This window comes from Chlamydotis macqueenii, chromosome 3 (genome assembly GCF_036417535.1).
Source record: "Chlamydotis macqueenii isolate bChlMac1 chromosome 3, bChlMac1.mat, whole genome shotgun sequence".
Lineage (NCBI taxonomy): Eukaryota > Metazoa > Chordata > Aves > Otidiformes > Otididae > Chlamydotis > Chlamydotis macqueenii.
Genome location: NC_141558.1, coordinates 5,898,521 through 5,925,130, shown reverse-complemented (window position 1 = coordinate 5,925,130; position 26,610 = coordinate 5,898,521). Strand labels below are relative to the sequence as shown.

Here is a 26,610-nt window from a genome sequence, read left to right as displayed (position 1 = left end):
AATCTGTAATATAATGCATAAGCAGAATGAGGCTGATTTAAAGTTGCACAGACAATGTAAGTACTGAGATTTCTCAATTTCTGAGCACATAGTTTGGCAATCTTAAGGATTTTTTGCAACGTGCTTGGGTGAGGGGAGTGATTATTTAGAATCCTAGAATCACAGAATGGTTTGGGTTGGAAGGGACCTTTAAAGGTCCATCCAGTCCAACCCCCCTGCAAGGAGCAGGGACATCTCCAACCACATCAAGTTGCTCAGAGCCCTGTCCAACTTGAATGTTTCCAGGGATGGGGCATCCACCACCTCTCTGGGCAACCTGTTCCAGTCTTCCACCACCCTCATCGTAAAAAATTTCTTCCTGATGTCCAGTCTGAATCTACCTCCCTGTATTTTAAAACCATTACACCTTGTCCTATCACAACAGGCCCTGCTGAAGAGTTTTTCCCTCTAGCTAGCTCTGGTTTCCCTAAGCATCTTTCTGTATCCTGCAAACCTACACTGGAGCTTAGCTTCATGCCGGAGCTCCGGGACATTTCTCCCAGCCATCCACCACCACGCATGCGTCTACGCACTGCAAGGGCGAGGGTCCTGCAGCGCTGCAGAAATAACGCACAGGGCTTCTCCCTGCCTGGTTCACTTTTGGGATGAGTGTGCATTGTCTGCATACTTGCAACCATTTATCATAGGAAACGGTATGTTTTCAAATGCCCTCTTCCTCTCTTTAATTCAGGGGCGAAAAAAAAAAAAACAGGAAAAAAAGCATTTTACATCACTTTTTGGGGTATTTTTTTTCCCCAGGCTACCCCAAGTAAGTCTCCCAGCAAACAATAGCCGCAGAAAAGGTGTGAACTGGCCTCCCTCCTCTTTCCTTCACCTCAACAAGGTGTTAACTTCAAGGCCTAGTTGGGACCATTTAAACTGGAACATTATTAAACACAGCAGTCTCACAAAAGTCAGAGGGAGGAAGGAACATTTTAACCCCTTCAGAGCCTCATGCATAAGATGCAAGAACATAATTCCAGTGCATCTCTTCTCACCATACCTTGGCACCCCAGTGCACCCAGTAAACCACACGCTTGTGCCTTCTGCAATTTAGATAACAGGACTTGGACTCCTAAAATACCATGGATTAATTTGCAGATAAATGTTTTCACTGAATTTATGGCACAGCACCTAAGTCCTTTGCTGCGAAAAACACCCCATAAATAACACAATTAGCAGCGACCATTAAAGTACCACTCGTGCAAATAAAGGAGAGTGTTTCCCAAGCAGAACTGTTACATTGCTTAACAGCAAAACTGGGATTTCTTTGCGCTTTTCCAGCCCAGGCTCCATCATTACCTGCCCCACTCCCTCAACAGGAATTTTCTGCTGGATGAATTGCACTGGAAGAAGGTGATTTTCTTAGGTATTTCTCAGGATTTTCTTGCTGGGTGACACTATGCATCCAAACACTGATGGCTGCTGGCTGCACCTCAAGAGGTAGCTCGTTTTAAATTTAGGAACACGAATGGGTAGAAATTCCTCCCACATGTGGAAAAAAGCGACAACAAACCTGTCCTAGATGGACTATCAGGAGAAGAAATGGAGCTACGAAAAGCATCGATCATCGCTGTCTCATTTATAGATGTTGCCTCTTGTGAAGCTTCACTTACACGGGACTCATAAACCTTTCTAACGAGAACCACAGGAGGGGGACAAATGGCCACATTACAGAAATACATCCTGGGTTTGTGGTTGTGACCCGCCGCCCATGGCTGCCCGTTGATCTGGTGTGATGGGGAGCCTCTAAACTTCTCGGTCTTTGCTACCTCGTCTCAGTGACTTCGGTCTGGAGCTGTCACGGATGATTCAGGTGGAAAGGAATTGGCAGTACATCAAAATCCCCCTGCTTATTTAAAGTCTCAGGCCATCTATGCGCTACGTTGGAAGTGAAAAGTAAATGATGTTTCCTGGAAATAAGTCTAGCAGCTCTGCAAGGCTGCACGGCACAAACACGCGCGCCAGTGCGTATCACTCTCCGTTCAGTTTTCCCCAATTTTCCCCGCCTGAATTTCAGTCACTGCTGCTTTTCACCAACCCCAGCCAAAACGCATCAGGAGGAACATTGGAGGCTTTTCTTGGATAGCAACCTCAGCGGTGTTGCATACAGCAAGGGGGTGAAACCACGGGGCCGGGAGCTGCAACACATGCACGGCGACGGTGAGCGTCAGAACAAGAATTCGGTATAAACCCAGTGAATGGGAAGATAATATACATTGGGGCTAGCAGCCTACTTTATTACTTTTTTTTTTTTTTGCGGAAAAATGTGCTTTAACTATCCAGTATAAATATTTGTTTCCAATGTTGTCATGAATTGTACTTTTCCACTGCATGCTAGCAACTCAGAAATACCATCTGATCCTCAAGCAGACACAAAGAAACTATGTTTTGCAGGGGCGGAGAGGAGGGGGGAAGCCCTTGGCATCGCTCTGTAATTTCACCCTTTAAACCCCTTTTTTCCTCCCCATCCAAATTTTCCTTTCGCATCTCGTTCAACTAATCTGCGTCCCTCCCGACGACAGAGGATTCCTTGCTGGTTCTTGATTAAGAGTTTTTCAGAAGCCAGGAAGGAAGATATTCTTTGAAACTGGATCTACTGTAGGATGGGAGCCAGCACACAGGACACCGTGTCTTTCAGAGAGGGCCACACACAGTGCCACTCCAGTCATATGACTTCTCTGTCACATCCTGAAGCCATTTCCAGCTCGTGTGCGAGTTTGTACTCCCATTTAGAAAAGGATGGGATATATTGGGAACACACATATGGAAACACTTTCAGGGAATCAGTTTCCATGAAATCCATAATGAGCCAAGTGGCTTCAGATGTGGCAGCGTGCCTCAGATTAGCCAAAAAAAAAAAAAAAAAAAGACAAAAAAAAAAAGAAAAAACAGAAAAAAAGGACAAATCTACCCTTTCAGTCCTTATTTCAGTTTCAAGGGGGGGAAAAAAAAAAAAAGAAAAAAATTAAAACCCACTAATAACTTATGGCTACCAAAATAGAGAGCCATAAAAAAACACAACTAATGAGAGCAGTCCTCCCTCCCTCAAACGCCGGCACTTCTATCCGCGCTCCCTCGGCTCCCAGAAAGCCCTCCTGGCATCTGCCAGCGTGCTGAGCTCGCGTGGGGCCAGCGGAGCCATCGCCTTGCCTGCACCGGTGCGTGCAGGTTGGGCAGGGCGCCCGCCCTGTGATAACGTGTGTGGATAATTATGAGCATTTCCAAAAACTGCAGCTTGGTGATAAATTGTTCATTAAGTAAATCTCCTGAGAAAAGCTGGGTTCGGGAGGGACATCCTCTGGGTGGGGTTGACTGTACCTGGGTCACACGAAAAGCAGGATTTATGGTGGGGATGATGTGTCCGGCGTTAGGCAGCAATGTCATGCAGCGGGTTGTAGATCATCTGCCAGGAGCAACCAGGTCAAGAGCAACCCCCAATTGCCCTCACTGATGGGTACCAGTGAGCGGGAGCTGGGGAACGCACAGCCCAAGCCCTGCTGATCCCAAACGACACAGCACAGGGCTGGAGGCCACGTCAGTGCCGGGCAGGAGGGAAGCAGCCGGCTCATCCGAGCTAGTGCGGTGCCAGACTAATTTTTGTGGAAGCAGGAAGAGGAACAGAGCAAGTGGCAGGAGTTCAAACGGGAACCAAATTGATGCTACGTGCATCTCTGACAACTAGACGTGTTTTTATCACAAGCAAATAACCGGGAATTTGGCTGCTAATTGGGGCCGTATCCTACAAACCCTACTTTTCCTGACAAACAAACGACTCCACAAATAGTCCCTCTGTTTTCAATAGGGTTATTTGCGGTAGGAGGGACCACCCAACACGAGAGGATCAGGCCCTCCGCTCCCTCGCTCTGCAGCTCGCTTAAAACCTTCCATAGCCAAATCCGGACGCAAAAAAATCCCCACGAACGGCAAAGGCTTTTCCTTGCTGGTGCTGGAAAAGCCCTGGATGAGAAGCTCTGTGGAAAGGTCTCGGGTGCTATTAATACGATGTTCTCCCCGACTTCCGCCTCCGAAATGGGGATTTGCGATTTGTTTCTCAGGCTGCTTCTTTCCATTCGAGCCTCGGCACAGTAAACTAACTGAAAACTTCTGCATCAAGGAGAAGGTCTCTTTTAAAGTTTTGCTTGGCCTTGCTTTCAAAGACTTGTCTGTATATTTTAGAATATGTAGAATTTGCCTTTGATTTAAACCTCTCTCTTAACAATAGACAAGAGACGATTTCTCTACTGAGCGATTTAAACAAAACCAAACATATTTTGGTTACCCAGCCCTTGTTCTCAGAAGGTCTATTTTTTTTTTCCACAGAAAAATCAAACCCTACAAATCGTTACGCTTCTGGCCAAAAAAACTTAAATTCACAAATGTAGATAGTCTGATTTTTTTTTTTTTTTCCTGAACAATATCGTACACGGAGGAAGAAAAGGCACCTCCCCAGCCCCCAGACATCCACAAAACACAAAACGCCCTCTTCTAAACAATTAAAAACACACTTTTCCCCTCCAAAATAACTTCTCCCTTCAATGGACATTTTCAGCCTCCGTTCCCTGTCCATGTCCAGGATCATGATGTTAGGTTTGTTTGCTTTTTTCCCTCCTCCCCGGCACGAAGTCCCGCATCCCCGGAGGGTAACACACACACACACCTCGCCCCGCGGGGATGCAGCTGGGAGCGGCTGCTTGCGTTGGGAGCGGGAGCTGCACCGAAGCCCACAAGAGCAGCCGCTCCGAAGGGGATGAGCCCATGGAGAGCTTCTGGATGCTGGAGAAAGGAGAGGGGAGATAGCAGGGAGGCATTTCCATCTTAGGTTAAGGATTTTAGCAGCAGGCGAAATAACGCTGTTGGAGTGAAAACACTGGAAAATAACTCACCCAGCGACGGCCAGATTTTTTTCCCTTACAGTGAGAACATAACATTTCCCCGCAAGTAACAGGAACAGCGGTAATGTCAGGCCTTGATAACATTGTCAAACACGTCAGCGTGACTCAAGACCCACCGGTCAAAGGAATTTCGGGAGGCTCAGGGTGCGAAGGAGCCCTGTGGGGAGATGTGTGGGTGAACTTCGAGCCGTGTCTCATGGGGCAGAGCGAGGGGCCATCACGACTATTGGCATGGCAGGAGCAAAGCTGTGGCTCTCGACGAGCCGCAGAGCAGGACTCGCCGCCGCGCAACGCAGGCTGCCCCGAGTCACCACCAGCTTCAGGGAGACGGAGGAAATCTTTGCACGCAACTGCTGAGCTCTGTCAGTTAGAGCTGCTGCTCTTGTATCTACGAGTCAAAAATGCTGGCCAGTGCGAACACCTACAGAGGTTTCAATCCATGGATTTAGGCACTCAGTGACCCATCAGATACCGAACTGCCATCAAATTCAGCAGGACACAGATTGCTGAACGCGGCTGTATAGCAGAGCTAGAGGCACTGTATGCCTTTTTAGATACAGCGTTGCACCACTTTAACGACATACGATTTCCCATTTCATTTAATAAAAGCAGCCTAAAGCCTTCCATATATTTTTTTTCGTTCATTTCAGACCCAAGCTCAGTTTCTCACCAAGTTAAGGCAAACTACTGTAAGTTGAATTTCAGTCCATTTTAAGCTTGTCCACACAGCATCTCCATTCATCAGCTGAGCAGAAGCTTAAACCAGCCCAACTTTGAACACCTCTAAATAAATGCTTCTTCTCCATAGTGCAAAGTCTGAATATGGTTTTTATCCTCCCAGGAAACGGGTGATGAGAAAGAGAAACAGACTTTGGTCTGTAATAGCTCACATCATAAACATGCTTTAGGCTGTTTGCTGTAGGGCAACTTAGGCTGTACCACTCTCGGCTCAAATCGCTATTGATGGTCTAAACTTAAAATCCAAGTTACCCCGTCTCAGATAAACCACAGTAACAGTCACTTGAATGGCCACAGCTCATGGCAAATGTGACATACCACAGTTCTGTAAGGGGGGACTAAGACTCACCCCTTTGTGCTTGCCATAGGCTGTAGAAACACACTCCTAGCAAAGCCCAACTCATGTCCAGCCTGTGGTTAAGTCAGGATAAGCTGACTTGTCTCTGAATTTGCTTTATTTCGAAAGAGAGCTTGGACAACTTCTAACCAGGTTGGTAAAAAATAAAAGTATCATGAAGATATTGCACAGGATAATTACTTATTGGGAAAAAAAAAAAAAGCATGTTATTTAGAAGTTTAGAAAGCCCACTTATCCATTAAAACTGTTAAAAGGGAAATGTGATGCATTGCTTTCTGGCTCTTGCTACTGATTTGTTTTGTGACTTTGGGCATATACTTTGATTTTCCTGGCTAAATTTTGCTTGCTATAAGATGGATATTTTAGTACTTCGTATTAGCCAAATGACAAAGGTCAGTTCGGAAAATACTATTAACTCCTTTGTTGGAAGACATTGTAAAGTTACAAAGATTAACGGCAAAAGCCATCAGGCTTTTTTATAAGCTCTTCAACAGGTGAAGACACAGAAAAGGTGGAAGTCAGACAGAGCAAAGAGAACTTGGCTTAAAATAAACTTTCATACACAATCCCAATATCTGAAATAAAAAAGAGGCATACAAAGTCTGCCTGAATTATTGCCTTCAGTCATCTTCATCCGTTGGAGAAAGCAACAGCTAGAATTGCTTTAAACCGAACACCCCTCCAACCATCTGCAGAGCAGACCGGTGAGAACAGAAGCTGGCCCGGCGGAGGACCAGGCGCCGTGCTGCAGCTCCACCGTGGCTGGAACAGTTTCCTCCATGGGCAAGCAGCCTGTCCTCAAAACAGCTCCAAAACAGTCTGGCCCACCTACGTGGGCCAGGCCAAACTAGGAACTGGTTGGGTTTGGACTACCCTTAAACCCAGCTTCCTATCTAATTTTGGAATCTAATACGATGTCTCCCAGTTAGGCTCCGGTGGTACTTAGATCCTCCCCCGCGCTTCTTTTCACCCGTAAAAAAAAAATAACATGGGTTGGCTTTTAGCAGGAATCAAAATGAAAACAAAAACAAACAAAAAAAATCCCTTTAGAGGGAGATATTTGAGAGAGGAAGAGGGAAGAAAGAGGGAAGAGAGGTGCCTTTTTCCCATTGCCAGGATTCCTCTGTGGCTCCTCCGGTCATGCCAGCATCCACATCACAGTTCCCGGGGACTTCCTCCACGGAGCTTCTGCAAGATGCCGCTTCCAATGAGCCATTTGATCTCAGCTTATGTTGCAGAGATTTTGGGTCAGCAGCCTTCCTGGTATTTTTGAGGCACTTGCTTCCCTTCCTGTTTGGCAAACCAGTCACCTTTGCAGAAGATCTGATTTTCAGTCCTCGGTCCCTAGTCCAGATCCCAGCCGTTGCAATCTGCGCCCTAGAGACGACTTAAACGTTTATGCTCTTTCTCAGAGTTTTCTACTCTATACCTTCCCTCTGTCAACGCTGACAGACCCGACGCAGCTCTAGGTCTATTCACCATGATTACTGCCAACTTTTTGCCAGCAGTCTCATTCAGAAACCCAGGGATATTTGGAATGTATTTGTAAAGCCCCCGTCACTTCTCAAGCATTTGTTCATATATTCTTTTATAACGTTAGCTTTGACTTTCTTTGTTTTTAAGTTTATTTTCCAAAAATCTTTTAACTGCACTGAAATGATCTATTTTGACCTTAATGAAGTTTTTTGGCTGGGATTTTTCCTTCTTTGGGACATGGTTTTATTTTTGTTTTCAATGGCAGTAATACACATAACCAGTTGGCTACACTTAACAGGAATGACCTGCAGATGTTTGATCCCAGCTCTGCACAGAGGGGCACAGATTATGATCTCATGAGGTCCTCATCAGTCCTACATGGCTATCACACTAGAGACCTAGAAGAAACAGAAGAATTGATCTAGTGGCTCCTCTGAGGTTACTCCCACCTACCTAAGGGTAAGCAGATTCACAGAGGTCTATCAACAGCTACTAAATAAATGATCTAGATATAATCCTCCAGCTTTGGAAACCCCTACAGTTTGGGAATGTATATATTCTGGTTTTGCACTCCAGGGGAACTGAGCGACCACTTTTGGCCACGCTGAGAAAGTGATGGGTGCTGGACGGACCCTTGGTCTAACCTGGTGGGGCTGACCTGCCCCACTCTGCTTTTTCAGTGATGCTCATCAGCAATGCTTCCCTCCTATTACAAGCTGCAATGAGCAGCTTTGTGCTTTCTTTTCTGCTGCTCCTGAAGCAGAAACTATCTCGTACCCTCCTTCAAACATCATCTTTGCATTCCCTTTGGGCCCATGCTCACCACCGCCTGGCTCTAGGAAGGCTGCAGCCACTGCTATCACCTCTTTGTGTTTCCCTCTTGTATTCTGTTGTACATCTTGTAACCAGTTGTACTACATTTAAGAGTGTAAATCCAATTCTCTTTTTTTCCCTCTTCTTTAACTGTATATTACTCAGCACAATGGGATTGGACTTCCAGACGCTACTGCAATACAAACACTATCAGCAGCCGCTGCGTATCGCGTGGTTAGGGGTGATTCCAGCAAAGGCCCGTTAGCTACTCACAAATACAAGCATTACTTTGATCACTGAACTGCATCGCCTGCAGTAGCCAAACTTGGTGCTCCAGCTAAAGTCAAAACCTCATGCGAAGCCTTGTCAAGGGGACTGGCAAGGAGACCAATCTCCAGTTCGTGGAAATCTTTCAATCCCACATTCAGCTTTCAACAGAAGACAGAATATAACTTCAGCACAGAATTAAATATAGCAAGCTGTGTTTTTACAGACATCTATCACCTAAAAATGATGTGCCTTATACATGTGGTCCTGTACCTGTGCTGCAATCCTGTTTTCCAAGCAAGCCCACTGCACAGCCTAATTATATAAACTAGAACAAGGTGGACATACCTTTAGCTGCCAGCTTCATAATATTCTTGTGCTTGTTCAATAGAGAAGGGCATAAAAAGCACTGATGCCTATGGATCAGTCAGCGATGGACCAGTAAACCATTAAAAATAACAAGTGGAAACCATGCAGGTGGCATCACTAGAGCTCATGTAGGGACTTTTCTCCTCAGCTACATGAAAGAGGCTTTGTGGGTACTGCTCCTAATACAAGCATACCACCTTCCCCTTCTCACCGCTGGAGAAATGTGATGTTAAGAGGGAGAAAGACCGACATGAGATGCTCTAACTCTCCATTTTGCTTTCAGAATTGATCCTTGTTTTGAATCCTCTGGGTTGCTCTTCTCTGCTGATGCTCCCCATCTCTCAGCACGGTTGCTCCTATTTCTCACAAGAACCCAAGCAGGCTTTCTCCAGCTGCCTACACTCAGCACTTCTGTATTACAAAATAACATGTTACGGCAAATATTTAGGGCTACAACAGGATAAAAGGTCAAGTGGGTGGTTAGAGAGACCTTTGGGACAAACGATTGGGAAGCTTGGAGGTGACATGGCCCAGACAGGGCTGAAGACTCCTTTCCACCTCCACAAACATCTTTAAAATTCCACAAAACTCCCTGCATCCAGTGTAAGATAACTCTTTTGCCAGAACTAAACTTCTTCATGCAACAAGAGCATTGCCTGGTCCAAGTAATCCCAAGGGTTTAACGCAGTTTCAACTCTCTGTTCGCAAATTTGCCCATGGAATATTTATGAATGTGGAGAGCAAATGCTGCTCGGGCTGGGTGTCTTCTACCCAACAGGGCCACAGCCTGAGATCTGAGCTGCAGGCTTCTCTTTGCTTGTGACAGAGCAAATGGTAACTAAGCCTGGAGGAAAAAGCCCCCATGACCATAGCTGCGTTTCTTAAAATTAAAGTTTAAACAGGGTATGGAAAACTAGAGGAGAATGCATATCCTGCTGTACTATTCCTGTATCTCCATCTAGGGTAGTGGGTGAGGAATTAAACTCATTTTGTTAGAAAAAAATGAGAAGGACTTTACAAATAGGCAAATATAAAAGCAGAAAAAATCCTAAAGGAATTGCAGAAGCCCACAAAGTCAGTGAAAAATGCTTTCTCAGTACGTTTTTTCAGGTGGGTTGGAAAAGTAGAGTCCCACTAGTAATTCAATCAAAAATAACTCATTTTTGGTGGATACCATAGGAGTCTGGCTGATTAGGGAAGGGAACTTCCACTATTTGATAGATCATAGTGAAGCCACAGAAAACTTCAATGACCAAAATATTTTTGCACAGTGCCCCTCCAGCCTTGTCTCAAGTCAAACCAGTTCTGCATCCCCCAAAATCCAGTTCCCTGTGGCTCCTGCCATCTCCCTGAGACCCACCACAGCAATCTCCTTTCTTATCCATCTCTTTGCTCTATCTGTCTCCTCCACAGGAACCCACTCGAACCTCAGAAATAAATATCGGTGCTGCAATCTGGCAGACAAATCTATAGCAAGTTCAAATGAGTGGAAACTAAAGTTAGACAAATTCAGACTAGTAATAAGACCCACATTTACAAAGTGAGGTTAATTAGCGTCTGTAACCGAAGGTTGTGGTGGATTTTGCTTCCCTGGAAATTTTTAAATGAAGACCAACTGAGTTTTTGGGTTCTGTTTTTTTTTTTCTCAAAGGTTATCCTCAAGTTCAAATGAGAGTTATTTTGGGGAAATCTTGCAGCTGGGTTCAAAGCAGACGATCACATGGGCTTCACTGTATGAATAACCTGTGAGTCTACATATCTGTGGAAAGCTCTTTCATCAAATTATTCTTCCTTGAGCTTTATAGACAAAGCTCCACTATTGCTAAAAATCCTTGCCCTCTACAACTCCTTGGACACAGAAGCACCGTTGAGCACCGCATGGGTGCAGGGTTGGGTTCCCCTTGATGTGACCCTGCACTGCCCACACACCATTCTTGTGGACATGGGAAACCTGTCCCAAGCTCAGGAACGCATCTCTTGCTTTGATCCCTTCCCTCATTCTTTTTTGAGTCAGTCTGAAAGCAAATATTAAGAGATTTCCAGATTAGCGTCCCCAAATACCCTCCCTTTATGCATATGAAACAGTTCCTTCACTCTTAATAACATCCTTTATGAGCCACGAGAAGGTGCACACCTTCATTTTATCTCATTCATCTTCCTCTCCTTCGCTGCCTATGTTGTTTTCTTTTGTACAACCACAGAGAGCCTGAACCCCTTGCATGACTCTTAGCTTCTCTTTTGGTCACCAGTATCAGCCCAATATCACCAATATCTCTTTTAAATCTGACAGCCAAGCTGGCACAACACCAGATCCTTTTCAGCTAAAACATCCATCAAGAAGGGAGGTGATTTGGACATCTGTAAAACGGGGCCAACAACCATTACTAAACCACTTCAAAAAGGTGTTGTGAAGCTCTGCTAGGGTCTAACACTCCATTCCTGACCAAATCTAGCATGGTCAAATTCTCTACAGCCAGAAACGCGAGGAAATTTCACCGAAAGTCAAGGCAGCTCCAGCTATTTGCACCAGTAGCAGTTTTTGCCTCTTGCACTGTATTTCTTAGTGTAAGATTTGCAGAATTTGGTCTTTTAAACCATACAACTACTGGAGGGCATAAGATACTTTTCTCCCTATTTTGTCCCAAACATAGTCACAGCCTGAGAAGGACCAAATTCTCCCGCTTTTTATGGAACCACTTCATAAATTCAGCTTGTGCAATTAATCAAACCAAATTCAATGCAACAAAGACTCAAGGCCACAGAGACTTAAGGGATCCTGATTACCCTGTATGTACCAGAGAGCTTCCCGTATGGAGTTAGAGTCCCTCTCCATACCAGGACACATGGTCCTGCATCAGTCACCACCACTCGGTCCATCCTAGGTAGAAAATCAATGGTAATTCCACCAAAGGAATGGAGAAATCTTCATACTTCTTTGCACAAGGATGAAACAAAGAGATTGGTCCCACAGCCTTCCCGTTAGGAGCTGATTGACTTTGTTGGGAGCACACATCTAGGTAACGGCTCCGACTTTGAAAGTCTGGAATCGAGCGCACGGTTGCCCCATTAACAATTACCATTCTGTTTACAAAACCCAGCAGAGTCAGTAAGAATAATCATTACAAAACATGCTCAGGCTGTGATTCCGGTTTAAGTTAATATAATTTTAATGAGTTCTTCAGAAAAGGTCTGGCACTTATGGAAAATTTCCTTAATTAATATCAGACCCTAAATTAGTAATAAAAAAAAGTCCTGAATATCATTTGGTCTCAAGCTGGAACTAAAGTATGTTTTGGCATCATTACTAACTGTTAGCAGCAAGTTCTCGAAACAGATGCAAATCTTGATACGAGTCCTAAATATAAAACACATTGCAAAAAAAAAAGCTCAGATAAAAATATATCTATACATCCACATATATTTGAGTGTGCTATTTCCTGCCTGTATCAGCAACAAATTTATTCCGTTTAAAAACATTCCACTTGTTTCTTTTTGGTATTTTTTAAATCCCTTATTTCAGGAATAAAACTCTTTCCCTCTGCCTTCATTTTTTCCTGTTTATTTCCTCTCCCAACAGCCGTTTTAAGTAAATGAAAAGGGCTTAAAGACACGCATTATAATATTCAAACGTCTGAAAATCAGCCCGCTTGTTTTACCACCTAAATATGGGTATAGGTGCCTAATTTGAGGCCACCCACGCTAGAAAAATTTGGCCTTCATCCTTGAGGCAGGGATCATGCAACGCATCTTCTGGACAATTACTCCAATGAGAGATTCTACCCAGCAGAGAGGCTGCTACTGAAAGCCCACAGATGAGTGCCAAGGTGCTGAGATTCCCAGGTGGCACCAAGCGGCCAGGAGACTAAAAATGGAAAAGCTGTGGTAAACAAAATAAATAGAACCACTGAAAAATAATGAAAAAAAAATAAAATAGACAAGTTACAAGTTTAGGGAGGGTAGCAAAAAGAGCGGGTTGTTTCTGAAGACCTGATCTCCCCCAGGTTCTTTACTTTGCCTTAACTCAGTGCCACCTCGCAGGGAAAGCATTGAAAATTAGCTAGGAGAAATGGAGACAGAGACAACCTTGAGTCTTTCAGCTTTCATTTAGGGAAAAAAAAAAAAAAAAAAAAAGACAGAGTGAAAATTGTTATAGTCACCAAGAAAAACATCACAGTGTAGCGAGCACACCAGAAGCTGAGCTGGTTTCTTGGGTTTGCCAAGAGCCTGAGACAATATTGCTGAAGCATGAACCACTCATTCATTTCAGGAGCTGCTAACACCAAGGTCGCAGCTGGCAAGAGCCACGGCATTAACCATTTCTCTGCTCCCCAGAGCACATAAATAGGAAAATAATTGTGTTCTGGACACAGCACTAATTCCTTCTCTTATTAAAGGTCCTCTCCTGAAATGTGCCTATCACTCACAACATTTAGTAAATTTAATAGAAACTAAGGGATGCAAGAATAGCATAGCATTCAGATGACTACAGGTTCTACTTAGTGGCTGTAAAGTTTTCTTTGTTCCTTAGAAGATAAACAACTTTTCTTTCTTAAAGTTAGTATTTTTCAAATACCAAATCCCCCCCAAAAGGGAAAATCTTTATTAGAAAGACCATAAGCAAAATCTAAGGTTATTCACATTCATGGTTAGAAGCTCCAGACAACAACCAGTACAGGACCTCAAGAAAAAACAGCCCATTGCTGTGAGCCACTTTATCATTAAGATACAAACATTAAATCCAGAGGTTCAGCTGGAGCTGCTTCCACTATATGTGGTTTTTTATTTTAAGATTTGTAGGCATACAAGAATGATAATTAAATTGTGTAAAGGAATCGTATCGTCACTCATTAGGGCACGGCTGGTGTTCACAGGGTTGCGTTTATACTTGCCAGCCCTCAGTGAGCTGGGAGAACAGGGGCATTTCTTAAATTTAATATCCGATGAAGGTCCAAGATGGTCCAAAACAATGTCGTGTTATCCACAGAGCGGGAGGAATTAATGGGAAAGTTTGGCTACACTCGAACTAGCAAACAGCCCAGGGTCAGGGCCCATTCTCTGGCTCTAAATCCACGGTCTGGCCATAGCTGTAATACTAAATCCTTTTAGCTTCCACAGTGAGGTGGTTGCCTCCAAGCTGCCCACGGGAATGGGTTCAGGACTCTGCTCATTTCCAAACCATGGCTCGGACCTGTTTGTGACCATGTTGGCCAACTCTGCTCAAAACCAACCTCACTGACAATTTAACAATACCGGTATTTAAAAGCCCAGACTCTACCATTGTGTAATTTATTGGTAAAGATATTCCTTTCTGGTCATTTTAGTTCAGAAGCACGGGTCTGCAAACTTCTTTCTTTTGTTTAGAGGCTGAGCCCAGTGTTTCCCTCATCTATCTCAGGGTGTCCCTCTTCTATCTCAGCATGCCCCTATTCAACAACACAGTAAATGTAGAGATGGCAAAATCCACCCTGCATGCTGCAGGGTCTCCAGTGCATGGGACAGGAGAGTTTGGGCATGATGGCACAAAGCCAGCATTCCCAACTGACAACTCTCTGCAAAGAGTGCAAGCTCAGGGCTGGAAAAGGTAGGTTTGGTGATTTGCCCTGCTATTTAGATTCAGTTTTAATTTTCTCTTCTGTCATATGGGCATTTGTCAAACACAGCTCTGTAAGACAGGCTCTTCCACAGCCAGCACTGAACGCCTTCGTGTTACACATGCAGGGCACGTCCTCCAGCACCTTAAGACCTTGACCCCATAAGTCTCTCTCAAAGGTGAAGCAAAAAAGCAAGAGACTGTAGTGTTTAGGCAGAAGGGTGAGGAGGTCCAGGAAAAGTGCAGGGGAAAAAGCAGCCTTCCCACGTCCCTTCTCAGTATTCTCAACAACATTAAATTCAAGCTCAAACTCTGCAACCGCAGAGCAGGCGGAGGTCAGCGTGAGACAGACCACAGCAGGGTTAAACCAGGACTCAAGCATAACAAGGCTGTGATAAAGATATGTTTATGGGACAGTTAAATCATCTCTTCAATCACCTCACCAAAGGCAGACTATCAGATCAGGCATGCCTGTACCTGAACTGCTCACCCAGGTTCGCTTTACAGCCCGTGGAGACAAACAGGCTCTTCCAAGGCACTGCCAGGGACCAGTACGGCTCATCTGCCGACTGGTCAGCTCCGGCAAATGCAAGTTTGCCCCCACAGGCTCAAAAGAGAGCTGAGGGTGACTGTCTCAGATCTGGATGTCTACCCTGGGGACATCTATACCCGCACCTCCTTCACCTGCTGCGAAACAGCCCTCTCATGACTGCAGGAACAACCCAACCTGTACTCCCTGCTCTGAACCTTCTGTCTGTTGAGGACTCGCTGGATCGGTCCCAAGGCTTTATGTAAAACGGCTGCAATGTGTATTTGTGTGAATCATATACATTAATTACATAATAGACGCTCATGCTCCCCATCCCACATGCGCTTTGGTTATGCATAGGACACAAAGACTGAGTGCGTTCACCATGAATCATGCAATAAGACTACGTCCCTCAGGCAAAATTTGCTCTAAAATGACCATGTTCATATATTCCCATGGTTTCCACTACAGTATTATTTAATTAAGAATATTAATCTGCTAGGCCACCAACTTTCACTGTCTTCTGGGGAAGTCTGAGAGACAGTGATTTTAATAAAATATGGGAAATCCTGCTCTTTTTATGACTGAGTTGGTGCAATAAGGTAAGTCAATTGCGTGACCTCGTGAGCTTGGTTTTTATTTATTCTTGATACAAACATGAGACTTATGCATCAGAGAGATCACTGGTTCAAAAGTTGCATGAATGATGCCAGATAATCTTTTTTTTTGCTTTGCTTTTCAGCTATTGCTGTTGAATGCTGCCCAAATATGTGTGACACAATGTAAACCATTTGCACGAGGGTGCAAATGCAGCACTGATCCCCATTTGGAGAATGAAAGACAAATACTTGAAGTTCGACAGCCGTGGGCACTCATTTGCACGTGCCTGCAGCACGCATGCAAACATTTCAGTTGTGCAAAGAAATCAGTCTAGACACTGACACGACCAGTTCAGCCACATTACACCACCCTGCTCGAGTAACTCCTCAGGGCTGCAGCCTGCTGCCCTTTTCCCCTCTCCCATAGGACAGAGAACTGCATGAACTGCTGTGGTAGTCACCCCCACCGCCATCACCTCCTGTCCTACAGCCCCAAACCTCTTCTGGTGCTCAGCCTGATCTGTGATGGAAACACATGCATCCTCATACTTGGCACTGGTGAGGCCGCACCTCAAATGCTGTGTGCAGTTTTGGGCCCCTCAGTACCAGAAGGACATTGAGGTGCTGCAGCGCGTCCAGAGAAGGGCAATGAAGCTGTTGAGGGGTCTGGAGCACAAGTCTGATGAGAAGCAGCTGAGGGAACTGGGATTGTTCAGCCTGAAGAAGAGGAGGCTGAGGGGAAACCTCATTGTTCTCTACAGCTACGGGAAAGGAGGTTGTAGGGAGGCGGGTGTTGGTCTCTTCTCCCAAGTAACTTGTGATAGGACAAGAGGAAATGGCCTCAAGTTGCATCAGGGGAGGTTTAGGTTGGATATTAGGAAACACTTCTTAACTGAAAGAGTGGTCAGGCACTGGAACAGGCTGCCCAGGGAAGTGGTGGAGTCACCATCCTTGGAGGTGTTCAGAGAACGTGTAGATGTGGCACTGCAGGACATGGTTTAGTAGGCGTGGTGGTGCTGGGTTGATGGTTGGACTTGATGATCTTGGAAGTCTCTTCCAACCTTAAGATACTATGATTCTATGATTCATCACCAAGAGATCTACCGATCCCAGGACAGTGAGGAACACCACCATTTTGGCCATGGGATGGATGTGTTTCTGGCCTTTTGAGAGTACCCTCAAAAATAGCTCTTGAGGGCTGCCACTGACAATACAACCAAGAATCAGTCTTTTGAAGGACAGGATATTTTCAATGTCTGGGTGAGCACAACTTAAGTCATTGTCTAGGCAGAGCCATGGAGGCCTGTGGAAAGGCTGGGTGATGTGAAATTGTGACAGGTAGGAAGTCCTGTGCCTGTATGTGTGACATCCAAGGCCAAAGGGGGAAGTTTTACCCATTTTCTCTCCTGCATGATATTAAGCAACGGGCAATAAAAATGGCATTCATTAAAATTACCTTGTATACTTTTAACAGCCTTGATAATCAGATTTCTGGTACTGTATCGGAAAGCAAAGTTTGTTTTTATTCAAGGCCTTGTAAAACTCTAATTTCTCCCTCACGCACTGGAGGTGTCTCGAGTTTTCTAATATTTTTAGTGCTTCTTAGCAGTGATTTTTGTCCCTCATCAAAGCTTTGTTCTCTGGAAGACGTATCAAGTAACTGAGTGCAGATTTGCATTTCTCCGTGTGTGAGGGATAAATTGGTTGCTGTAACAAGCAGCTTTAAACTTGCATTTCTTTCCTACTTTATAGACAAAAGGGGTCCGATCCTCCCCCCACTCCCTGTGGCATTGCTGGGTAGAAACCCATGAGAGGAATCGCGGGGTTTGCAGCTGGAGCTGCAACACGTCTCCTTGCAGCCTGAGAGTTGGAGCTCGTCCTGCACCCAGGAACACCGCTCCATGTTTCTGAACGTCAGCAAACACTGCAGACAACCTCTGGCACTTGTGGAAGATCAAAGTCCCCTTTTTCAATCTTGAATCTCACTGGAAGCAAGATCCCCACGCTGGAGAAAGGTAAGAGCATTGTGGAGGCGTCAGTTGAACCCCCAAAAGATGAAGGGCAAGAAGCGCGAAGGCAACCGACTGCAGAGTAGAGCAGAAAAGTTCAGTTCGCGGCCACATCATGTACACAGCCAGGTCTTTTAGTCATTCTGCCTGTGCCCACATGCCAGGCGCTCACGTCTGAATACACACAGACAAGCAAGGGCTGCAGGGCAAGTACGCAGCGCTACAGCTGCTGCGGTCCCAGCCGAGCCTCTCCTGGAGGTGTTGCTGGGGGCACAGTTACAAAAATAACCCATTCGACAACACAGACCATCAGGAGGCTTCAGCTCAAAGGGAACCTGTTTCGGGCCAAACAAAGCACTTCCTCAGCATCAAGCCCATCAAGTTTTTTGAACGAAGTCAGCGCGTCGCACGCAGAGCCCGCGGGAACTTGCTCCACTGCCCTCCAGCCCTCGGCCCACGTGGAGATGTCTGGCATCTCTGAGAAGGCAGAGCGTGCTAGGACCGCAGAGTTTTTTGCAGCTGTTTGAGAAATAAAGCTTCCCTCCTCTAAGATGAAAGAAATCAAGGAGTCTACGCTAATCAAATCCTACATGGCTGCTGGCTGATGTTCAGCTTGCTGGTGATGCAGCTCAGGGGAGTGATCAACGTTTCCAGCGCTATGAGCTCGGTGGAAGGGGAAAACACGACAGCAAGAAATTCACCTGGCTGCGAGTCAAACAGGTGTATGGCAGCAGCATCCAAGATTATTATAATATCTTGCAAACATGCAAAAAATAGATGTAATAAGACTGATTCTTTGGTTTTCATTAATGAATCATAAAGGCTTTCTTTACATTACACATGCTTTTTTGGCATACGCTGCTCATGTTGCTACACTTGCAAGGTTGGAGTTTGAATACTGAGCCTCCCTCCCCTAAGGTTCCTCATTTTTGGCAAGGTGTACAAGGTGACTGTATGCCATGACAGGCTCTATCTTACTTTGAGGCAATCAGATTACTTCACACAGATGGTTTTATCACTGAGACCATTAGACGTGAATTGCACAGTATGTAAATGTACATTTGTTTGATTTAAAAAAAAAAGTCTCAGTTCCTCGCTGCTGTCTTGTCTATGTTCCTAAACATATTTCCTCTCTCCTGCATCATTCCAAGGCACAATTTGTTCAATCTTTACCCTAAAGTGACTCAGCTAGCTTCTGATAGGCATCTTAAGTACAGATTAACTAAGGAAACAGGCTTTCTTGAGCTACTGGATTGAAATGAGGGAGAATGAACCTTGGCCTTAACTACTGAAGAAATAAAGGCATCTATCTGTCAGGATGCCTAACATCAAACACACCGCAAAAATAAAGCACCAAAAAATAGAGAATATCACAATTACTATAAAACATGCAAGTAAACATCCTCTTGAGGGGAAAAAAAAGAGAGAATTTGTTCACGGAATCAGGTTCATAATTAAAAAATAGTCTGATCTGAAATGGACCTAGAGACATTCAGATGATACATGGTCAGAGCAACACAGCAGCTCTTCCACTTGGAAAAGAAAGGGACTTTGACCCCCACCCGCCAAGCAGTAACCCAGTTATCACCGACTGAGCTTTGCTCTTCTTATCAAGGTTTTTCTGAGGCCACAGAGGCAGCCTCTGCCAGTCCTGTTCCTATCTGCATAATTGTTTTAGGCAAAACACAGTCTTTACCTGAGAGGCGTCTGGGCACATCGGTGATGGCTGGAAGTCCTGTGCCTCGAGTGGAGGACAGGGGAGTTGTGGAGTGAATGGACGGTGAAGTCATCTGGCTCAAATAGGATGGGTATGACTGGTCATAGGACCATGGCGGGGATGACTGCGCCTGCCTTGGGTCTAGGGGGAAAAAAAAAAAAGACAATTTTTTTTTAAAAAGGAAGAAAAATTTTAAGGCATCAACAGCCTAATTGAAAGAACTGGGCTTACTGAACATACACACGAGTGCTATAAGGAATCATAGAATCATGGAATAGTTTGGGTTGGGAGGGAGCGTTCAAGGTCATTCAGTCCAACCCCCCTGCAAGAAGCAGGGACATCTCCAACCAAATCAGGTTGCTCAGAGCCCTGTCCAACCTGGACTTGAATGTTTCCAGGGATGGGGCATCCACCACCCCTCTGGGCAACCTGTGCCAGTGTTCCACCACCCTCAGTGTAAAAAATTTTTTCCTTAAATCAATGAGAGTAAGAATGCCATGACACATGACCTGCTTCTCTAGGACCCAATCCCTTCAAGTCTCACTCTGTGCTTTTTGCTTCCTATAACAATTTTCTAGGGAAATGAACAGAGCAGTGAGCAAAGTTTTAAAAGACTTAGAAGCTGTGCTGCAAACTCCTGATGTCTCTCATCACAGTATGTTATACCACGACTCCTCAAGGATTCAGATAGATAAACAGAGAGTAAGTACAAGACCAGGTCTGAGCTTAGGAAGTGGACTTCAGAGCTGGGGAGACTCTACAGTCAGCACTTGGCATGCCTGTCAAGTTGTTATCCAGTTCAAACATTACACAGTAGTGTTTTCCGTGCTGAAAATACTATCCAAGAAGGAAAATGTCATTAATCTTATCAGCATCCGTCCAAAAATGTCACATTTGGATGTCTGCCCAATTACCTACAGTCACTTCAATTACAATAATATGAAATGAAATGGTTTGGGATAACTGTCGGAAGCTAATGATGCCTTTTGATGTACTTGCTACAGCTCACTACGGAGGAAATTATTTTAAGGATAAATACAGTTTATTTTTTGCTGAAGCACTTGTGGATTGCACTGAGAGAGAGAGACCTACTTGTACTCACTGGTGTTTGGATTTATAAACCATTTGCTCTCAGTTAATATCTAGTGATAAAGATACCACTGAATGCCTCATTAATTACTATTTTTATTTCTTTACATTTTTAAAACAAAGCACTTTCAATCCCAAAGTTTGTTTTGGGCACTGCACAACAAACAGAAAACTGTCTCTGAACTGGCTCATAGAAATTGTAGCACATCCCTCCAGATTCTCCCCAATATTTTCAGTGAAGCACATCAGGTCCCCTTAATCTGTAGATTTGAAAATCTACAGAATTTCAATCTGCAGAACCTGCTACATCGCAGCACCGTGCTAAGCCCTGCTTTGCAGACAGCAATATGATCACCACATGGCATAAGTAAAGGCACTTTTTCAGGAAATTCAACTTTTTTTTTTCTTTTTTTAACTCCTTTCCCTGCTCTTCCACACAGCAAAACCTTGTCGTTTCAGCTATTCCTTGTTTATTTTTTCTGTTCAGACATGATTTGTTTGAAGAGATGTCTGGAAAGCAGATACTTCCTTGAAGCAAAATAACTATATAGACATATATAAAAAAAACCCTCCAACTTTCCAATTTAATTTTAAGAGGATTTTCCTGGAGTTTGCCATTTATATTAGAGCTGAGTAACATAAATGGTTAACCTAAACTCCTCAGAAATCTGAAGGACACTTGATCATTAAATGTAATGAACTTCTTTGTTTTAACAATTTCAAGGCTAGGGTTGTATAGATTGGCGCAGGTTCAAATCCGACTGACTGCTCGTTGTTACATCTGATATCGACATATTTCTCTGCCTCATTCCACTACTATAATTCACCATTCAGTCAATGGTAAATGATCTTCAACTGGGAACGGAAAGCCTAGGCTTGCTGGGAAAACAATCTTAAAATTAATGATGTGTCACGAGCACAATCTCAAATTCAAGCTCCTTCAAACTCCAAGAGCTTTTCAATCTCTACTTCTGAATCCAAAACAGAGTCCCTTAAAATTTTGGTTTTAGGTTTAGCACCAATGCTAGAAGAAAATTATATAGCAGGTAAAGGCTGGAAAAAAAATCACAGTAGAGGATGTTTTTACAGGATTTTCATCTAAGACGCTGAAAACCTCAGGAAAGAAGCTGCCTTCTGGAGGTTCATGCCACTTCTGGTAGTGCAATCCTCATGGCATGAGAAGATCTTGAATGTGAGAAGATCTGAGAAGATCTGGCACCCTCACCACTTTGAACACCTATGCTAGGCTTGGCTTTACACCTAATACCCTTAATCCGTCTGTGGACACAAGAAGGATGAATGTCAAAAAGTGGTCTTTCAAAGGCTCTTGTGGTCTTTCAAAACAATCTCTCACACTGTACTGTCAGAAGCAGAATACAGGGCTGGATAGACCATCAGTTGACCCAAAAACTTATCATATAATCTTACAACATCTAGCTTTAACTTATACATGACTTCTATAGCTCATCTCAACCTCAGAGTCGTAATACCACATTTCTTTTTTATGTATCTATTTGATTTTGGCTCTCCATGAGTCAGGTACTAAGAGATTTTAAGCTGCAAAGTATTTTAGAGAAAGACAAAAAAGAGGATGGACTGTTAGTGAAGACACTATGCTGTGACTTAACTGCTTCTGGTCCTGAAGTAGATCTCCTGTGGGACTTGAGTAACTAACCCAACTTCCATTTCATGCAATTTCTACCTAAATTTAATTACAATAATGATATATTGCATATTTAGTTGGTCATTTCTTTAAGGTACAAGCACTCTCTGAGTACCTTACTCACAACATGGAGTACTTATCTAGGCTGGAAGCTTTCAATCCAGATTCTGAGGTGAAAAATTAAGCCACTCTGAAGCTACAGTGCAAGCAACAACTCTAGGGAAATGAAATCACACCTTCTCAGGGAATAGCAAATATCAAAGAGGAAATCCCTCAATCAAATTGAACACTAGATAATGCATCAGAACTCAGTGACTGAGGAGAAGCACACTACCCCAGGCTGAAGGGTCACTGCGATTCCTCCACACCAAGGCATGGCTGAGGTCACGGTCGAGGCAGGGTGGGGAATTTTACCCTGGGGCTGACTGGCTTCAAGCATTATCTCTGGCCTGTTAGGAAACTGAAGATACGAGTTTCATCAGATCCTGGAGTAAATGTCCTAAAATCAGCCTCTGCTCACTGACAGCAGCCAAGGTTTCCACAAACATGTGAGGAGAGAGCAGCAAAACGCCCTTGCCTTGCCAAGTCAAAGGTGATCTGCTAGCCCACAGGGTAAATGTCGCTGCTCAGTGGTGTTGCCCAATACCCAGAGTAAAATGCCGCCCCGTCTAGTCCTTGAAGACAGACGTGCAGCTGGGTTTCAAGTATCATCCTTTGGTCCCACCAGTAGATGTTCCTTGCAACGCTGCTGGAGCAGAGACTTTGGTCACTGAGGCCCAAGCAGCCCATCTCTTCTGGTCCCATACGTCATCAAACCAAATCTCCTAGGGGGACGAAGAGTGCTAGGGGCACCATGGGGAGGTGCCAACAGCCAGAACAGCGCTTCCAGGGCAGATCCATGCAGATGCTTCTGAGGGAAAAACAACAATGTCCTTAGGAGGGGCACCTCCTCCTCAGTCGGGTGATTGTCTTCCCAATCGCAAAAAGCCCAGAACAAATGAGAAACTCCAGAGCTCTGAGGCAGAGCGAACGTGAATTCCTCCCTAAAGGAATCCCTTGAAAACAAGGGGAGACGCTAATACAAAATGGCTCATGAGAAAAAGCCCCATCTTCCCGCAGAGAAACCACAGGGAAGGCATTCAATGACAGCAAAGGAGGCAGAGGGCCACTCTGAGTTGTCACTTGCACTTGAAAATTTTGGAGTGATTACTAAGAGCAGTCCTCCTCTTGTAAACATTTCTGTTACGCCTGCGTGGGTGTGAAGAAAAGTGCGGCTTTCAGCATGTTCCTTCACAATGGGGCATATCATGCATATGTAAAGAAACCCTGGGCGCAGCTCAGCTGAAACAAGTCAGTGGGGTGAGGTCTGCACTAATGCACAAACAGCTCTGTCCTGTTTGCGCTTCCAGGTAAACCTCACCGGAGCAGGAAATATTGAGCATTGCAAATTACTTTCTGTCTAGGTTTTACTGCCACGTTGACAGTCAGTGGGAGGCATACACGGTCCTTGACTCTTGTGGTTTGTGATTGACTGTGTCAATGGACAACAGACACTGATGCTTAATGGATAATAAGTGGTTTTAAAAATCAGGCTAACATTAGATGTACAAAAAAAAAAAAAGAAAGAATGAAAAAAAAAACCAACCCAGTGACCCACTCTCCCACCAACGGCATTGGCTGGCCAGCAATGTGACTTCTCTTCCTTCAATGGAAATATTCTGAAGTGTCAATGGAGAGAGGGAAGAACTTGTAAACAGCCCTGAAGAATGAGCTTTTCCACTGCTTTGGCACTGGATTATGAAGCACATAGATTTACTACAGAAAAAAAAATCAATTTCCCATTGCCCACACTGAGTTACATGATCAGAGCATGATCATGGCTCGCAGCTCCTCTGCGGGCTGTCTCTAACACCCCGACATCACACTTTGCACACTTTGCAAAACCACTCTCATTTAAATCCAGCCATCAGCTCTAGCACTGGCTGCTGCTGGTTGTATTAGTGCTACTGCCAATACTAAAAACCCAGCCGTCTGGAGCTATCTTTGGTAAACACTTACAGCAAATATTCTCACTTCTGATCTTAACGAAGCCAAGATATCTTTCTGCATGAGTAACCCATCTATTGTTGTAACACCAGCCCCCTAGCAAAACAACAACAACAAAAATGCAACCTCCTCCTCTTCTCTGACTATTTCTTAGGCACATTTAAAAACCCAGGGCTTGATCTGGATTGCCCAGTTCAATCAATGAAGTCACATCCAATGGAGTTACACCCCAACGGACCCAAGTGTAATTGAGTCCAGATTTTGGTCTGAAGAACCTCTAAAACCATTTCTCCTCCCACTCTCCAAGACTCAGATTTCTAAAAGAAAAAAAAAAAAACCAAAACTGAACAAGTCATTCCAGTAGGGCAAGTAAATTGTAAAGGGGGCAGAAAATGGAGGTTCACTATGGCAACACGCCAGTCGCCTGAAGGATGCAAACAATTTGTATAAAATACAGCAGACTGCAGCCACCCTGGTGCTCACGGCAGCAGAAATCCCAACTCCACCACCTCATCCACTGAGTCTTGTAGCTTTTATTCCACGTTACAGTGAGCTGAAGGCATAACTCACCCTATAAGCTTATTACTTGGGCTGTTTCTAAATTATCTGTTCCAGGCAACCATGTACTTTTCCTGACGCGCTCTCAGACTGATGTGCACCAGCTACAAACTGGTGCATGCTTCAGAGTGCTGCTGGTCCCAGGTAAAACACAGCCAATCCCCAGCAGGGCACTTGCTTGTGCCGGTCTAATAACAGTTTCACAGCTTCTGTTTCAATCCTGTCCTGCAGAAGATGGTCTCAGAGAACAGACACTGATCTTTGAGGCAGATGCTGCACAGCTTCATAACCAGAGCCCAGGACAACCCCGGATGAACACGACTTTCTGCCTTCTCCCTGGCACTGCAAAACGGCAGCGTCCAGCCCATCGCCCGCAAGTCCTGAACAGGGGAACTAAGCAGGGCCCAGCTGATACCATCCTCATCCTCCATCTGAGAGTCAAAGCTGCTTTCTGCCCATGGTCTTCCCAGTGGCTTCAGCCTACACTGCCCCTGAAACCAGTCTCTGCCTGCCAAGGGAGATGGGTCTCCCCACTAGCTTCCAGGTAAGTCAGCTCTGAAGCCTTTAAATCTGTTCCCTATAACCCTAAAAACTATGAGAAACTGAACCATAACACCGCTGAAGTGCATGGAGGGGGAAGAGGGGAAAGGAAAAGATTAAAAAAAAAGATTTCACGGGACCTGCTCTTGAGTGCTGTTATTTCAGTGATGAAAGTCACAGGTTGCCTATAGATCAAACGGTGCCACAGTGGTGATGGAGCATGAAACCCCACTTAACTCCCACTCCGCAGTTCCCGCAGCCCAGCCGCCGGGGTCCTCGCACCGACCACATTCCTGCCATTGCGCCTGTGGCTTTTCCCGGCCGATAGAAGCTAATCCTCACCGGTTGTGTTTTAGAAAAACAACAGCTTTCCTCCTTTCATACTGAACCACTGATGCAACAGCTCCATGTCTGAACGGGAACGTAATCGGATACGTGAGCGAGTTGCGCGAGCGCCGTTAGGGAAAGGGAAAAAAAATTAAAAAGCAAATATACTGGTATCCAAATGTGAACAGACAGGATTCCTGATTTATGGGCAGCAAGCAGGGTTCGAATTGAATCTGCATTGCCTCAGCAAAGGCATCTGCTTATTGGACGATTTGTTTTTTAATGACCCTTCGCTGTTGCTTTTGCAGGATCCTAGTTAAAATGCCATGTTGAATAAGGGCAACCCTGTGCCTTGCACTGCCGCAGCCCTGTCCCGTGGTAGGTTCAGGACTGTGCCGTGATTTGTAAAACCTGTACTCTGATACTCTAGGAAAGTAAACAAACCCAGACAGAGAAAAGAAATATAAGAGTGAAGCCCGAAGTGCTGAGTTCTTTCAGACTCAGGTGTGGGCCAGGCAGGCTTTAAATATTATTTCTGTTCAATCACACAACAGCTATGCAAGACCTCAAGTGGAACGAAACAAAACCAGTTTATGTGCTTACCAGCAATAATATGCATTTTGTCGTAGGAAACGAGTCTTTACTGTTAAAGTTATTAGGAATTAAATATTTTCTCTAAACTACTAGGTAAAAAGATTTAAGAAACAAAGATATTAGCTTAATTCCAATAAAGGTAATTTTAAAAGCCTTGGTTTTCAGATAAGAGTCTATTCTGCTTTTAACACACCCCCAAGCCATACTAGCCCAGTAACCCTGTTAAAAAGTCAGTGCGTAACTCCCACTGAATATCACACCACAAGGAAACTGGTGGAGATGGACAGCCCAAACAGCTCACTCCCTACTACCACACCAAACAGGCAGATGTTCAGAGATTTCCCATGGTCACTTAATAACCCATCAAAGAGGTGCCTTGTCTGCAGCATCACCT

The 26,610-nt window shown here is 44.6% G+C and overlaps 1 protein-coding gene across 5 annotated transcripts in view; it reads right to left on the bottom strand.

Moving 5' to 3' along the window:
• RUNX2 (RUNX family transcription factor 2) overlaps window positions 1-26,610 on the bottom strand; it is a 224,149-nt gene that overhangs the window by 79,725 nt on the left and 117,814 nt on the right. For 4 of the 5 annotated variants that reach the window (XM_086743494.1, XM_086743496.1, XM_086743495.1 and 1 more), the window contains one exon: window positions 19,379-19,540. In XM_086743494.1, coding sequence (XP_086599620.1) covers window positions 19,379-19,540 — 162 coding nt within the window. Of the gene's footprint in view, window positions 1-8,164; window positions 8,192-9,731; window positions 9,762-19,369; window positions 19,541-26,610 lie in introns of all 5 variants that reach the window. The other variant, XM_086743493.1, reaches the window with a different exon arrangement.